At 40.7% G+C, this 15,682-nt stretch overlaps 1 protein-coding gene across 4 annotated transcripts in view; it reads left to right on the forward strand.

Annotated features, from left to right (window-relative positions):
- The window catches only part of KLHL7 (kelch like family member 7), a 127,539-nt gene that overhangs the window by 44,009 nt on the left and 67,848 nt on the right, over positions 1 to 15,682 (forward strand). Inside the window, exon 2 of one of the 4 annotated variants that reach the window (XM_023544356.2) lies at positions 1,148 to 1,323. The exons of 1 other annotated variant lie outside the window; for it this stretch is intronic. Coding sequence is in view for 1 of the 3 variants with exons in the window: in XM_003407082.4 (XP_003407130.1) it covers positions 13,172 to 13,291 (120 nt within the window). In the remaining 2 variants the exon portion in view is untranslated. 2 more of the 4 variants (XM_003407082.4, XM_010587218.3) reach the window with 2 other exon arrangements.

Here is a 15,682-nt window from a genome sequence, read left to right on the forward strand (position 1 = left end):
TTCTCATTGGTCATTCCTTTCTTTTTAATACTATACTATCATTTTATAATTTTAGAGGTGTTCAAGGACATTGTTGAAATAAAAACATTATTTAACTTACTGTGTTTAACTGAAGTTATTTAGCTTACCATATTTAACTTACCATGTTAAACTGAAACCATGTTTAACTTCCTATTTTTTAAGTGTTTCTCAGATTTTCTGCTCTCACTGGTGGTACTTTTCCTACTTACCTGCAGAATTGTGATTTCAAATATTTTTCTTTCGTTTTTTTCAAATATTTTTCTTTCAACAAATCCTGGAGGGGTAAGGACAATAGGATATGTATTCAGTCCACCATCGTGAACTAGAAGTTCCAGATAGCATATTTAGCACTGATTTTGTAATCACTTTCTCAGTAGGTTATTCAGAGGGTAGCTCCCAAGAAAATATGACATAACTCAAAACAGAAATATAGTCATTTCTCAAGCTGTAATGCATACACATACGGTTTTAAAGATTAAAAAAAAAAAAAACCTTACGACGATATTACACATGTACCTGGAAGGCCCTCTATGTTAATAAATAGAGCTCGTAAGAATCTTAAGAAGTACGTTGTAAGAATCTTAAGAAGTGTGTTGTATAGCCATTTCACAGGAAGCCCAAGGTAGTTTTTCTATGCAATTTCTTATTTCAATGCAATTTGTAAGTGTGGTTTTGTCTAATGGAGTAGATAACAAATTGATAACACAAAAAGAAACCCCACAAGATTTTAAAAGACTCAGCTAAAAGGAACATAGACAAGTACAAAATAATAAGAGTCCTTTGGGCTTCCAGTTTTTTACAAGCAGAGAGGGGGCTAAGAAAACTACTCTGCTGCTGCCTAGGTTACTTTTTATGGAAAAGGAGGGATGGCTCAGGAGGCAGAACAAAGAACCCAAAGATCAGAGTCAAAGACCTACAGTGAACAACTCCAAGGCAGAAACTGAACTCTAATCAAGGAACTGGTACCACGCGCCTGAATGGATTTCAGAATTGCTATGAACCAGTGACTGCTGTGTGCCTCCAGGTTCCCCTCCCCCAACCTGTTTTGAATAGGAGCATCTATAGCTGTCTCATCACTGTATTTGGAATTTGTGAAAAGCCGATAACTTGTTTCTTGAGTTCATAGGTCTCCACTTCAAGAAGAACAGTGTACAAGGAACTTCTTCAGAGGCACCACATCCACACCTGGACCTGATTTAAATAATACCTTGAACTGAGCTACTGCTGTAATGGGAAGAGACTTGAATATCTTGGAATAGAGATGTATTTTACAAGAGAGAGGGATATGAATTGTTATGGCCTGTGAGTATATTATAGAGATTGGATTTTCCAAATATGGCCACCACAATATATCCCATCACACATGTTCTTCTTACCAGGTGATGTTGACACTCCTCTTATCAAGTAGTGGGTCTGTGTCCTTTCCTTTTAAAATTTGGTGGGACTTTGTAACTGCCTCCAACAACAGATGATAATGGAAGTAATTCTACATGGTTTCTATGGGCAGGTCATAATAATAATGCCATGTATTTCTTTCAAGTCCTCTTGGGACTTTTGCTATTGCAACCCTGATACCATGCTGTAAGGAGGTTCAGGAAACATGGGGAGGCCATGTATAAGTGTTCTGGGTAACAGCCCCACTGAGGTCCAAGTCAACAGATAGTATCAACCACCAGGTCTGTGAGGAAGCCCTCAGGGTGACTCCAGCTTTAACCAACAACTGACCACAATTGCTTGAGAGATCCTGAGTGAAAATCACATAACTGCATCCAGTCTACCTGTAGAACCATATGAGATAGCAATAAAAATTTGAGTTGTGGTATGTCTTAGTTATCTAGTGCTGCTATAACAGAAATGCCAGAAGTGAACGGCTTTAACAAAGAGAAATTCTCTCACAGTTAAGGAGGCTAGAAGTCTGAATTCGGGGCACCAGCTCCAGGGGAAGGCTTTCTGCCTCTGGGGGAAGGTCCTTGTCATCACTCTTTCCCTGGTCTAGGAACTTCTCAGCTCAGGGACCCCAGGTCCAAAGGATGAGCTCCGCTCCTGGCTTTTCTTTCTTGGTGGTAACGAGGTCCCTCTCTTCTCTGCTCACTTCTCTTTTTATATCTCAAAAGAAATTCACTCAAGATACAATCTAATCCTGAAGCTTGTGTCCTGCCGCATTAAGATAACAGACAGCACACTCCTGAATACAATTATAACCACAGGCATAGAGGCTAGGATTTACAACACACAGGATAATTACGTGAGATCACAAAATGGAGGACAACCACACAATACTGAGAATCACAGCCTAGGCAAGTTGATATGTATTTTGGGGGGACACCGTTCAATCCATGATACGATATTAAGTCACTAAGCTATGAGCCAAGTTGTTATACAACAATACATAAAACATACATTCATTTATTGATGTATAAGAACTTTGTCACACTTTTTTTTTTTTAGGCCACTTTTCTGCACGGGTGGCAATTTTGCATGTTGATTTGTCAGGTACCATAAAACTTTACAGAACATGATGCATCAGATGTGCTAAGATGTGAACCAATACGCTAAGGTGCGTTAAAAAAGAGACTTCATACACAGACATACTTACCGTTAATATTACTGCTACAGATTTATGCCACACATAGCTTTGATAAATTCTATTTCATACAATTCTAAAATGAAATACGATTTTTTTTTCTAAAAATAAAAAATTCATAGTGTATTTAAAATTTTTTAGCAACAGCTTTAGTGAGATAAAATCTTTTTCTTTCAGCACCTTGAATATGTCATCCCACTGCCTCCTATAAATCTTATTTAGGATTTTATATCTTATTTAGGATTCCTTGTATATAATGACTTGCTTTTCTCTTGCTGTTTGCAAGATTTTCTATTTTTGGCTTTCTGCTGTTTGATTATGATGTACTTAGGTGTGGGTCTCTTTGGAGTTCCTTGAGCTTCTTGGATATGCACATTGATGTTTTTCATAAATTTAGAAAGTTTTGGCCATTATTTCTTCAAATATTCTTTCTGGCCCATTCTTTCTCTCTCTTCTCCTTCTGGGACTCCCATTATGTGTCTGTTGGTATGCTTGATGGTGTTTCATGGGTATCTGAGGCCCTGTTCACTTTCCTTCATTATTTTTTCTCTCTGTGCCTAAGACTGTCTTTAAGTTTAATGGTTCCTTTTTCTGCCAGATCAAGTCTACTGTGGAGCCCACCTAGTGAATTTTTCATTTCAGTTAATGTACTTCTCAACTCCAAAATATCTATTTGGTTCCTTCCCCCACCCCACGTACAGTTTAGTGACATTCATTATACATTCTTCAAGTTGTGCAACCGTTCTCACCCTCCTTTTCTGAGTTGTTCCTCCCTCATTAACATAAGCTCACTGCCCCTAAGATTCCTATCTAATCTCATGAGTTGCTGTTGTCAATTTATTCCCATATAGATAGTTCGTAAAAGAGCATAATGCTCAAGACAGACCCTTTTTACTAGTTAAGCTAAACTATTGTTAGGTTTTCAGAAGACTTTAGAGGATATTTTTGATTTAAGATTTAAAGATTATCTCAGGGCACTAGTTTCATAGGTTCATCCACCCTCTATGACTCCAGAAAGTCTAGAGTCCTGAGAATTTGAAACTTTGTTCTGCATTTTCTCCCTTTTGATCAGAATTCATCTATGGACTCTTTGGTTAAAATGTTCAGTTAAATGTCATGGATTGAATTGTGTCCCCCCAAAACATCTGTCAACTTGGCGAGGTCATGATTCCCTTGTATGATTGTCTACAATTTTATTTTCTGATGTAATTTTCCTGTAAGTTATAAATCCTATCACTGTGATGTAATAAGATGGATTAGTCGCAGTTACATTGATGAGGTCTACAAGATTAGGTACTGTCTTAAGCCAATCTCTTGAGATGTAAGAGACAGAAGTGAGCAGACAGACATGGGAACCTCATACCACGAAGAAAGCAGCGCCAGGAGCAGAGTGCGTCCTTTGGACCTGAGGTTCCTGCGCTGAGATGCTCCCAGACCAAGGGAAGACTGATGACAAGGACCTTCCTCCAGAGCCAACAGAGAGAGAAACCCTTCCCTTGGAGGTGGCGCCCTGAATTCAGACTTCTAGCCTACTGGACTGTGAGAGAATAAACTTCTCTTTGTTAAAGCTGTCCACTTGTGGTATTTCTGTTACAGCAGCACTAGATGACTAAGACAGTAATGATAGCTGGGCACCATCCAGTTCTGCTGGTCTCGTGGCAAAGGAGGCAGTTGTTCATGCAGGCAACTGGCCACAGCTTCTGTATCCTCCTGCTATTCCTGACTCTCCCTCTTTCTATGTTGTTTCAGGTGGATAGAGACCAATTGTGCCTTGGATGGCCACTTGCCAGCTTTTAAGACTCCACACACTACACAATGAACTAGGAGGTAGAACGGAAGCACTAAACATGTTATTAGGCCAATTAACTGGGATCTCCCATGAAACCATGACCTTAAACCTCCAAACCAAGGAACTAAATCCCACGAGGTATTTGGTTGTATATAAGCAGCCTCAGCAGCTATTCTTTTTTTTTTTTTATCATTGTTGTAAATATGTCTATCATACAACTTTTACCAGATTCAGATTTTTACAGATGTACAACTTATTGACTTCTGTCTTAGTCATCTAATGCTGCTATAACAGAAATACCACGAGTGGATGGCTTTAACAAAGAGAAATTTACTCTCTCACAGTCTAGGAGGTTACAAGTCCAAATTCAGGATGTCAGCTCCAGGGGACAGCTTTCTCTCTCTATCGGCTGTGGAGGAAGATTCCTTATCATCGATCTTCCCTAGTCGAGGAGCTTCTCAGGCACAGGGATCCCAGGTCCAATGGCCACACTCTGCTCCTTGTACTTCTTTCCTGGTGGTATGAAGTCCCCCTCTCTCTGCTTGCTTCCCTTTTCTTTTATCTCTTGAGAGAGAAAAAGTGGTGTAGGCCACACCCTAGGGAAGCTCCCTTTACACCGGATCAGGGATTTGATCTGGTAAGGGTGTTACAATCCCACTGTAATTGCCTCTAACATAAAATTACAATCACAGAATGGAGGACAGCCACAGAATACTGGGAATCATGGCCTAACCAAGTTGACACACACATTTTGGGGGTGACATAGTTCAGTCTGTGACAACTTCCATTATAATAATCTGCTGTATAACCCTACCCTTAATCAATGTGATTTTTCCATCACTGTTAACCCTCCTCCTCCCTTCCACCAGTAATAAACTTCAATCTGTATACGTTTACCTTTTCTTGCCTTTTTATATGAATGAGGTCACACAATATTTGTCCTTTTGTGATGGACTTATTTCACTCCGCATAATGTCTTCAAGCTCCATTTATACTGTGGCATATATCAAGATTTCATTTCTTCTACTGGCTGAATAGTATTCCATTGTGTGTGTACCACATTTTGTTTATTCATTCATCTGTTCATGGGCATTTAGGATGTTTCCACTTTTTGGCTATTATGAATAGTGCTGAATGAACATTGGTGTACATGTCTCTTTTTGAGTCTCTGCTTTCAAGTCTTTTGGGTATATATCTAGGAGTGGAACTGCTGGGTCATATGATAGTTCTATTTTTAGTTTTTGAGGAGCTGCCACACCATTTTCCACAACGGCTGTACCATTTTCCATTTCCACCAGCAATGGATAAGGGTTCCAGTTTCCCCACATCTTCGCCAGTGTTTGTTATTTTCCGTGTTTTTTGTGTTGTTTTGTCTTGTTTGTGTTAATCTTAGCCATCCTAGTGGGAGTGAAATGGTATCATTGTGGTTTTGATTTGCATCTCTCTGATGGCTAGTGACACTGAGTATCTTCTCATGTGTTTGGTGACCGTTTGAATGTGTTCTTTGTTGGAATGTCTGTTCAAGTCCTTTGCCCATTTTATGCTTGGGTTATTTGTCCTTTTGTTGCTAAGTTGTCAAAGTTTTGTATATATTTTCATTATTAGATTCTTGTCAGATATATCGCTTCTGAAGATATTCTCCCATTCGGTAGCTTGTCTTTTCACTTTTTTGGTAATGTCTTTTGGTGAACAAAAGTTTTAATTTTTATGAGGACCCATTGATTTATTTTGTCTTTTGATCTTTGTTATTACATTAGAGAATTCATTGTTAAAGGCCAGGCCTGACAGCACTGCCTCTGCTTGTTCTTCTAAGAATTTTATGGTTTTAGTTTGCATGTTGTTGTTTTTTTTTAAGTAATTTTTTATCTCAAGGTTCCCTGGTAGCACAACAGTTAAGCACTGAGCTGCTAACCAAAAAGGTCGGCAGTTCAAACCTACCCAGCGGCTCTGCAGGAGACAGACCTGGTGATCAGCTCCTGTAAGGACTACATACTAGAAAACCCTATGGGGAAGTTCTGCACTGTTACTTGTGGTCATTGTGAGTCACAAATCAACTTGATGGCACCTAACAACACTTCTTTCTATTGATACTCTCTATTTGGTGAGACATAGTTCTCATATTTTCCTTTAATTCTTTAGACATGATTTCCTTCCGTTTTGTGAGCATACTAGTAATTACTGATTTAAAGTCTGTCCAGCAAATTCAATGTCTGGGCTTCCTCAGGCACATAATGTTTTTGTTCCTATGTTTGGACTACTATTCCCTATTTCTTTGCATGTAATAATCCCTTGTTGAAAACTACACACTATAATATAATGTGTCAACTCCAGAAATCAAGTCCTTCCCACTCCCCAGGGTTTATTTATATTTGTTTGTTGTTGCTTCTGTTTGTTTAGTAACTTTTCTGGACTAATACTGTAAAGTCTGTATTCTTTGTCATGTTTGGCTACTGAAGTACCTCCTCTGTTGTCTTAGTGGTCATCTAATGATTGGACAGAGATATGCTTAAATTCCTTAAACCAATAATTCTCCCAGCCTTTGCTGAGGAAACCTATGTGTGTGTTGGGGCTACCTTCAATGTTCCAGCAGGCAGTTCATCACTTTGCCTTACCTGTCAATTCCTGCTTGTACAGAGCCGCAAAAATAACGAGAGGTGAAGGCTTAGGGCCTTTTCAGGTTTTTCCTGGGCATGAATACAGCCTGGGGATGCATATGGCCTTTTGAATTCCCAGGACTATGACAAAGATTTTCAAGGCCCCCAAGGACATCTCCCCAGTTTTTGCTTTAAGGTATTTTAGTACACATCTTGCTAGTCCCAACTGGTAACGCTGTCTCAATATTAAACAGTTGCTGCTACCTGTTTTTGACAAATGCCTTGCCAGTAGGGCACTTCTCTGAGTCAGGTCAATTAAAGTCAAGCCCTGAGAATACAGCTTTTCAGTGAGCTACCAGGCAGGTCAAATAGTTTAAGTTCTCTGGGAATGGAGTCTCTGGGGAGATTCAAACCTTTTCTGCCCTCTCCAGTGACTTTGATTTTGCTGGCTACTGTATTTGCCAAGCTGTTGACTTTCAAGGGTACCACAGAGCTTGGGAGAGGGAGATGGGATTTGGGAACGTTAAAATGCCACAAATCTGATTGTTCTTATGGAAAGTTAACCTTTTTAAAAAATAATAATAATATTTTATTGTGTTTTTGGTGAAGGTTTACATAATTTAAGTTCCCATTTAACAATTTCTACCTAAGTTGTTCAGTAACATTGGTTGCATTCTTCACAATGTGTGAATATTCTCATTATTTCCATTCTGGTTGTTCCATTTCCATTAAGCTAGTTTCCCTGCCCCCTTACATTCTCATGTTTGTTTTAAAGGAATTTCTTACCATTTGGTCTCATACAGGTGATTTTTTTTTTTTAAGGAGCACGGTACTTACAGGTAACTTTTTTTATTGTGCTTTAGGTGAAAGTTTACAGTGCAGATTAGTTTCTCATTCAAAAATTTATATGCAAATTGTTTTGTGACATTGGTTGCAGTTCCCACAATGTGTCAGCACTCTCCCCCTTTCAGCCCAGGTTCGCTGTGTCCATTTGTCCAGTTTTCCTGTCCCTTCCTGCCTTCTTGCCTTTGCTTTTGGGCAGGTATTGCCCATTTGGTCTTGTATACTTGATTGAACTAAGAAACACATTCCTCATGTTTGTTATTGTTTGTTTTATAGGTCTGTCTAATCTTTGACTGAAAGGTGGACTTTGAGAGTGGCTTCAGTTCTAAGTTAGGAGGGTGTCCAGGGCCACATTCTCAGGGGTTCCTTCAATCTCTGTCAGACCAGTAAGTCTGATCTTTTTTGTGAATTTGAATTTTGTTCTACATTTCTCTCCTACTCTGGCCAGGACCCTCTATTGTGATCCCTGTCAGGGCAATCAGTAGTGGTAGCCAGCACCATCTAGTTCTTCTGGGCTCAGGCTGGCGGAGGTTGTGGTTCATGTGGTCCTTTAGTCCTTTGGACAAATATTTTCCTTGTGTCTTTTTTTTTTTAATTCTCCTTTACTCCAGACGGGATGGGCCAATAGATTTATCTTTGATAGCAGCTCACAAGCTTTTAAGATCCCAGATGCTACTCACCAAATTATGATGTAGAACATTTTTATATGAACTATGTTATGCCAGATGACCTAGATGTCCCCTGAGACTATGTTCCACAGGCTGGTAACTCAGCCCCTCAAGGTGTTTGAAGGTGTCTAGGAAGCTTCTGTGGCTTTGCCTTGGTCAAGTTGTGCTGACTTCTCCTATATTATGTGTTGTCTTTCTTTTCATCAAAGTTAACACTTGTTTACTATCTAGTTGATGATTTCTTCTCTCTCTCTTTTTTTAAAATAAACACTCCTTGGATTGTTACAAAAGTTTTATTAACTTCCAGCATTCTGAAAAAGCTGCTTTTGACAGTTTTTGCCACTGTTCTTGTTGGCTTTTATAGAGGAGTAGATTTTCAGAGGTTTTACTCAGCCATTCTGGAAGTTTATGAAGTATTTAAATTATAAATACAACCTTAAATTGCAGAATTACATAATGAAGTATAGGAATCCCTGGGTGGTGGAAATGATTAAGCACTTAACTACTAGCCGAAAAGGTGCGCAGGTTGAACTCACCCAGAGGCACCTCAGAAGACAGGCCTAGCAGTCTACTTTCGAAAGGTTGTCACAGCTTTGAAAACTCCATGTAGCAATTCTAGTCCACACACGTAAGATCTCCATGAGTCAGAATCCACTCAGCAGCAACTGACAACAATAATATGAAGTATACACATGACAAGTATATTCCTTCAGTTTTTGAGTAAGTGTCCATGGGTACCAGATTCTTTGCTTACAATTTTACATTCATGATAATTGAGAGAATTTTCCATGGACCACCTTCTGGCTCTATACATTTCAAACTTGTTTCTTCTCCACAATTTACATACTTCCAGGGCTGGGCACTGTAGGACATATTGTTATATGATCTCTGACTCTATGTTTTTGCATTACAACACAGAGTTGGCACGGTGGGCATAGAGAGTATTCCTGGAAGCTACTCCTACATCAGAATGGCTAAAAATAACTGTATATGAAACTAACTGTGATCTACAAAAACATATCTGAATAAACCCTCACAAAAATGAATCCCCAGCTCAATTTGTCCTTAGCCAGCCCCCAAAATATCCATTGGCCACTCCAACACCATCTGACAGTAATTTTAAAATATGCTAGAGGAGTATCAGAGTGCAAAGAGACAGCCAACTCAACCTATTGTGGTTAATTTAAAATATCTTACTTTTGTAAATTTGACAAAACCAAATGACCATTCGGACACACTGCTAGGATCTCAGTCTTGAAATTGGGCCTGTTCAAGTTAGAGGCCCCAAGCTTTAAGCTTTAGTTAACCTCACTGTACATCTATTTCTCTCTCTCCACCTGATCTCTCATCTGACTTCTCTCTGGGTTTCTAATTTATTTTTCCTCTCTCTGCAGACAGCTTTTCTCTGCTTATCTGTGCACATGGTACAAAGATGGCTGCCTGAGCCCCATACTCCCGGTAGAAATGCCACGTATCAGCTCAGCAACATCCATGTGTTCAGTCTCCAGAGAAATTCTGATGATCTTCAGTTCAAAGTATCAATTGGCTTTCTTGCTACAGGAGTACTAGTGCAGTACTTAAGAGTTTGGGCACTAACCAAAAGGTTGGCAGTTCAAATCCACCGGTCGCTCCTTGGAAACCCTATGGGGCAGTTCTACTCTGACCTATAAGGTCACTGTGAGTCGGAATCAACTTGACGGCAATGAGTTTTTTGTTTTTTTGTGGTACAGGTGTTCAAGCTTGATCCAATAAACTGAGGTCAGTAGAGGTGAGGTTCCATAGAACGAGTACAGTTTTAGGGGCTTACCCTATGGGTGGATATGGATAGAAAAGTAAATAATTCATGGAATATTTGGATGGGCTAAGTTGACATCTCAAGGGGCAGCATATTAATTTCCCAGGGATGTCATAAAAATTTATTTTCTCACAGTTCTGGAGAATAGAAATTTGAACACAGGTCATCAGCAGTATTATGCTGTCTCTCTTAGCTTCAGGTGATGGCTAGCAATCCTTGGTGTTCAATCTCTTTCCCAGGTTATGGTAGTTGCAGGCATTCCTTCACTTGCCGCTGTAGCCTAACTTTATCTCGCCTCCATTTTCACATGGCCATCTTCCCTATGTGTCTCTTCCTCTTTTATAAGACCACTCATATTGGATTAGGACCCATCATACTCAGGTATGATCCCGTGCTAACTTAACTGGTAACGTCTTTAAAGACTCTGTTCCCAAACAAGTGCATGTTCACAGGTACCAGTGGTTAGAACTTCAACATTATCTTTTGGGGGGACACAATTCAATCCATACAGTCTACTACAGCAGAGTTGAAAAGGTTTCTTAATGCAAGTCTGCAATAGGCATTTAATATGCAAATGTATTTTGGAATTAGGACATATTTTACAATCATTTCCCAAAGTTGTATTTCCAAGGAATCTATTTTGAGGCAGGGGCCATGGTTCATCGTACTGGTATTCTGTGGAACACATTTTGAGAAATGCTGGATTAGATAATATTAGTTAATAAAATAATTGTAGTTAATATTACTAGCTCAGTATAGTAATACTGAGAGCTTGTCTTGTGCTGGCACCATTCTAACTATTTTTGTAATCCTTTTACACCAATTCTATGTGGTAGGCTCTGTTACCCCCTTTTTACAGATGAGAGAATTGAGGCGTAAGAAAAATTAAGCAATTTGCCCAAAGTCACACAACTAGAAAGTGGGGATGCTTAATTTTGCATCCAGGCAGTTGGACTCCTGAGCCTTATGCCTGACCTCCATGCTGTATGATTTCAATGGTTTCTTTGCACTCTGAAACCTATGGATCTTCCATGACTGTTGGTGTTCTATATCCTGCAACAAGTGAAAGGACTTTTCCAATATCAAGTATTAAGGATGCTGTCTCTTGTTTCTTTTGCCTTTTTACAGAAGTAGCACTCAATTTCATCACCTATATTTGTGCCTTTTAATCATGAACCCATAGTGTCTCTCAAGGCTTCAGAGTTAGAAAAGACAGATTTCCACTTCCTTTCAATCTAAAAAATTTTAAATATGCTTTTGCTGTTTGAGGGCATTTAATCAAGCAAACCAAATTTTCCTCATTTATAATTTCATTAGGGATAAAAAAATTTTTTTAAATACCCAAACACATTGCTTTTAAGTCGATTTTGGCACCAAACCAAAACCTGCTGCCATCGAGTTGATTCCGACTCATAGCGACCCTGTAGGACAGAGTAGAACCGCCCCATAGAGTTTCCAAGGAGCGCCTGGTGGATTTGAACTGCCGACCTCTTGGTTAGCAGCTGTAGCACTTAACCACTACGCCACCAGGGTTTCTGATTTTGCCACAGTCCACTCTAAATCCCTAAATTATTGGTTAATCAAAATAGAGGCACATCTGAGAACTTCTAGATTAAAAACAAAAAGTGCACAAAAGAGGTATGAATGTTTTATTCTTTTGTAACAAATATGTATTATAATCTACACTATTAAAGTGTTATACTTTATATTATATACATTATATATTATGTTACACTACATTATATATTATGTTACACTATATATTGTCATTAGGTGCTGTTGAGTCCGTACTGTGAATATGTATAAAATGTTTCAATAGTGTAGATTATTTTACATAAAACACGTCTCCATATATTCTTATACAGAACTAGGTAGAAACTTAAGATCGTATGTAGGAAGTTTTCAGAATGGAAAATAATGTACAATTTCAAATAATCCTGTATGTTACTATACACTAGAAAAATAAATGTTTATAGTTACAAAGAGCATTTTCGTGAGTGCTGTGATTGCGGTTGGTGTTCTCATAGAACGCTGGAAAAGCCTAGCTGAAGGTTTCTGGAGTTTCAGATATTGGGTAGGAGTAAGACAGCCTAGGAGGCAGGTGTCCCATGCCAAGGGGACATAAGGGGAACGCACGTTCTTGCTTTATGAACCCTGCACAAATAAACCTTGTGCTCTATATAAGAAGTCTTTAACTTTCAGCATGTGATATTCTTTCATCCATTCAATAAACATTCATTGAGCCCCTACGGTATGCCAGGCTCTGATACAGCAGTGAAGAAAACACAAACCCTGTTCCCATCGAGCTTACACTAATGGGAAAACACTTCAAATGTGCTCTGCCGCCCAATTATCAAATATGTGTGTGTGTGTATACATATATCGGCACGTAATCTAAGCTTGGAAACTCAATCCTTTCTTGGCCAGACAAGCGTACACGCGACCTAGGTCCAGCTCGGGGCAACCCTGGCCCGCAGCGGGCAAGGACAAAGGCTGCAGCGGCCCCGGAGAGTAGCCCCGAGCGGCGCACGGCTGTGACGTAATGCCCCGCCCCTGTTCCCTTCATAGCGCCGCCTCTTCGTTCCCTCCGGCAGAGAGTTCCCAGGCTCTTCCGCCAGGCTCCGGTGCTTCCCGGGACGCAGCCGATCCCGCGACGTTGTCTCCCTGGGAGCGTGGGACCCGGCCGCCAGGCCTCGTCGTTTCGCAGTCCGCCCGCCCGCCCACCGGCTGCAGTTGGCTCGCCCGCTCCCTGACGAGCAGGGCGCAGCAGCCGCAGTCCGCCCGCAGTGTTTGGTAAACAGAAGCCCTCGCGTGCCGGGAGCCTGCAACCCCTCGCCCGGCCCGGCGAGCCCCGGGCGTGAACCGAGCTGAGGGAGGATGGCAGCCTCCGGGGTGGAGAAGAGCAGCAAGAAAAAAACCGAGAAGAAACTCGCAGCTCGAGAGGAAGCTAAATTGTTGGCGGGCTTCATGGGTGTCATGAATAGCATGCGGAAACAGGTACCGCCTCTGTGGGAGTGACGGACGGCCGTGGGGAGGTGGTCCGGGACTCGGGTCCCTTTCTCCCTGGGCCGAGACCCGCGCCCTGGGAATTGCGAGCCGCTTCGCCCTCTGTTTTCACCCTTGCCTCTGTTTTCGCGCGCAGGCGAAGCTGTTGTTACTAGCGGGGTCGTGTTAAATAGTTCTCGAGTGAAAGTGCCTCCACGTTTGCTGATGATGTGGCTCCTAAGTCAGACTCCTGGAGGACTCAGCCTGGCACTCAGCGTCGGGTATCGGTTGTATAACAGCGCTGCCCTAGTTATCTTTTTGTGAGGCGTGGATCCTTCCACTGACGAGCCGTTTTAAGGTCGTAAAATCTTGGGTGAAGAATCCATTTGCACAGCCCAATCTGAAGCCCCCACAGAAGGGAGAAGTGTTGCTGCCCTGAAATCAGCCACGCTTAAAATAAGGATCTCCGCCCGCCTTCTGTGTTACCCGGGTGGAGCTAGTTGAAGACAAATCCTCTGTACGTGTTAATTGAAGTAACTTAATTCAGAGCAGGAACAGTCATGCCATCTTTTAAGGGCACCGTGCGCCCATGTTATTAAGAGGAGCTCTTTGTTCTGCGTTTGATGTGTGATGCATTCATAAGAGTCTTCAGCGCATCCGCGAAAGGTGGGTTATGAAAAGAACAGATTTTAACGCTGGAGAAGGTAGACTAGACAGGTTTTAGTTTTTTTCATTCCATGGCATCTAATACATTGATAAGCATAGAAAATTCACTTGGTTGCTTTTTGATTCTTTAAGCGTTATTTATAGAAAATACATGTCTGAGGAGATAGGGCAATTTCTTAGTTTTGTGACTGTGGTCCTGTTTGTTTTCCAGTAAGACAAAAGCAGGATATGCGTATGAATCACCACAAAACCTGGTTTGCTCATGTAGTGGTCCTGATAGGAACATGGACAACAGTAAAGAAATTTAAGATTTTTGTAAAGATACCAACTTCTGGTTTCTTAAAGCAAACTCCCACTGCCCGACCCTTGTCTTTGTTCCTGGCACAGTAGGCGCACAGTGCCTGGTGTATAACAGGAGTGCAATAGATAGCTGTAGGAGCACCTTTTAGTTGTTTGTGGCCTCTGTGCTGAAGAGTCCGAATTCATTATTTTATGTAATGTACTTTCATGTGTCTGTTTTCGCGTTCGTAGTCTTGGTGTCAACCTTTCTGTGTTTGCAACACGGTTGACTTCAGATTGCTGGTGCATTTAACTGTTGTCTGCCTGTAAACTGCAGTTCACCAGTGCTTAAGCTTGTTAAGGAGTCTTTATGGTATTCTGCCTCTCCTCCAAATATGTGTGAGGTATAGCGTTGTAAAGCATTGCCTCTTTCCTTAAATACATAGGATACAACTGGGCTGCAGCATCGATGTTTAGTTAAGGAGGTGGAAATAGCCTGGGACCTACAGATATAGTTCTTTGGGTTTAAAAATTGATCCATATCCATTTCTTTGACTTAGCTTTAGACTGTGTTAACATCAGTTTATTGTTAAAATATAAATACAAGTATTAACAGTTACTGAAAATCAGAGTTCTGTTACTAAGTGGGAAGGAGAAAACAGGTACTTGGTGAGCAACCCTGGATCTCTTCTGCGATGGTTAACTGACCTTAATCTACTGCATTCTCTTTTTGTCATTGGCTTTGCCTGTAATTCATGTAGTTTTCCGATATCGCTTTCATCAACTTCGTGGAATCCTGCATCTTTGCAAGCTGTACAGTTTTACTTTGAAGTTGATTTACGTTGTGCTTATATTATTCTGTTTAACATCATAATACAGAAGACAAGAATGACAAGGGTAGTGTTGCTGTTATTGTTGTTAGATGCTGACATGTTCTGACTCATAGCAAGCCTGTGGACAAGGAATGAAACACTTCTTGGTCCTGCACTATCCCCCACCCCCACAGTCGGTGCTATGCTTGAGCCCTCTGTTGCTGCTGCTGTATCTGTCCATTTCGTTGAAGGCCTTTCTCTTTTTTCACTGACCCTCTAATTTACCAAGCATGATGTCCTTCTTCAGGGACATATCCCTCCTGATGACATGTCCAAAGTACAGAGTCTTGCCATCCTCTCTTCTAAGGAGCATTCTGGCTGTACTTCTCCCAAGACAGACTTGTTTGTTCTTCTGGCATTCCATGGTATGTTTGATTTTCTTCAACATCATAATTCAAATGCATCAATTCTTTGATCTTCCTTAGTCATTGTACAGCTTTCATATGCATATGAGGCAACTGAAAATACCATGACTTGGGTCAGGCTCACCTTAGTCCTCAAGGTGACATCTTTGCTTTTTAACACTTTAAAGAGGTCTTTTGCAGCACATTTGCCCAATGGAATACATCGTTTGATTTCTTGACTG

Source organism: Loxodonta africana, chromosome 8, assembly GCF_030014295.1.
Source record: "Loxodonta africana isolate mLoxAfr1 chromosome 8, mLoxAfr1.hap2, whole genome shotgun sequence".
Taxonomy (NCBI): domain Eukaryota; kingdom Metazoa; phylum Chordata; class Mammalia; order Proboscidea; family Elephantidae; genus Loxodonta; species Loxodonta africana.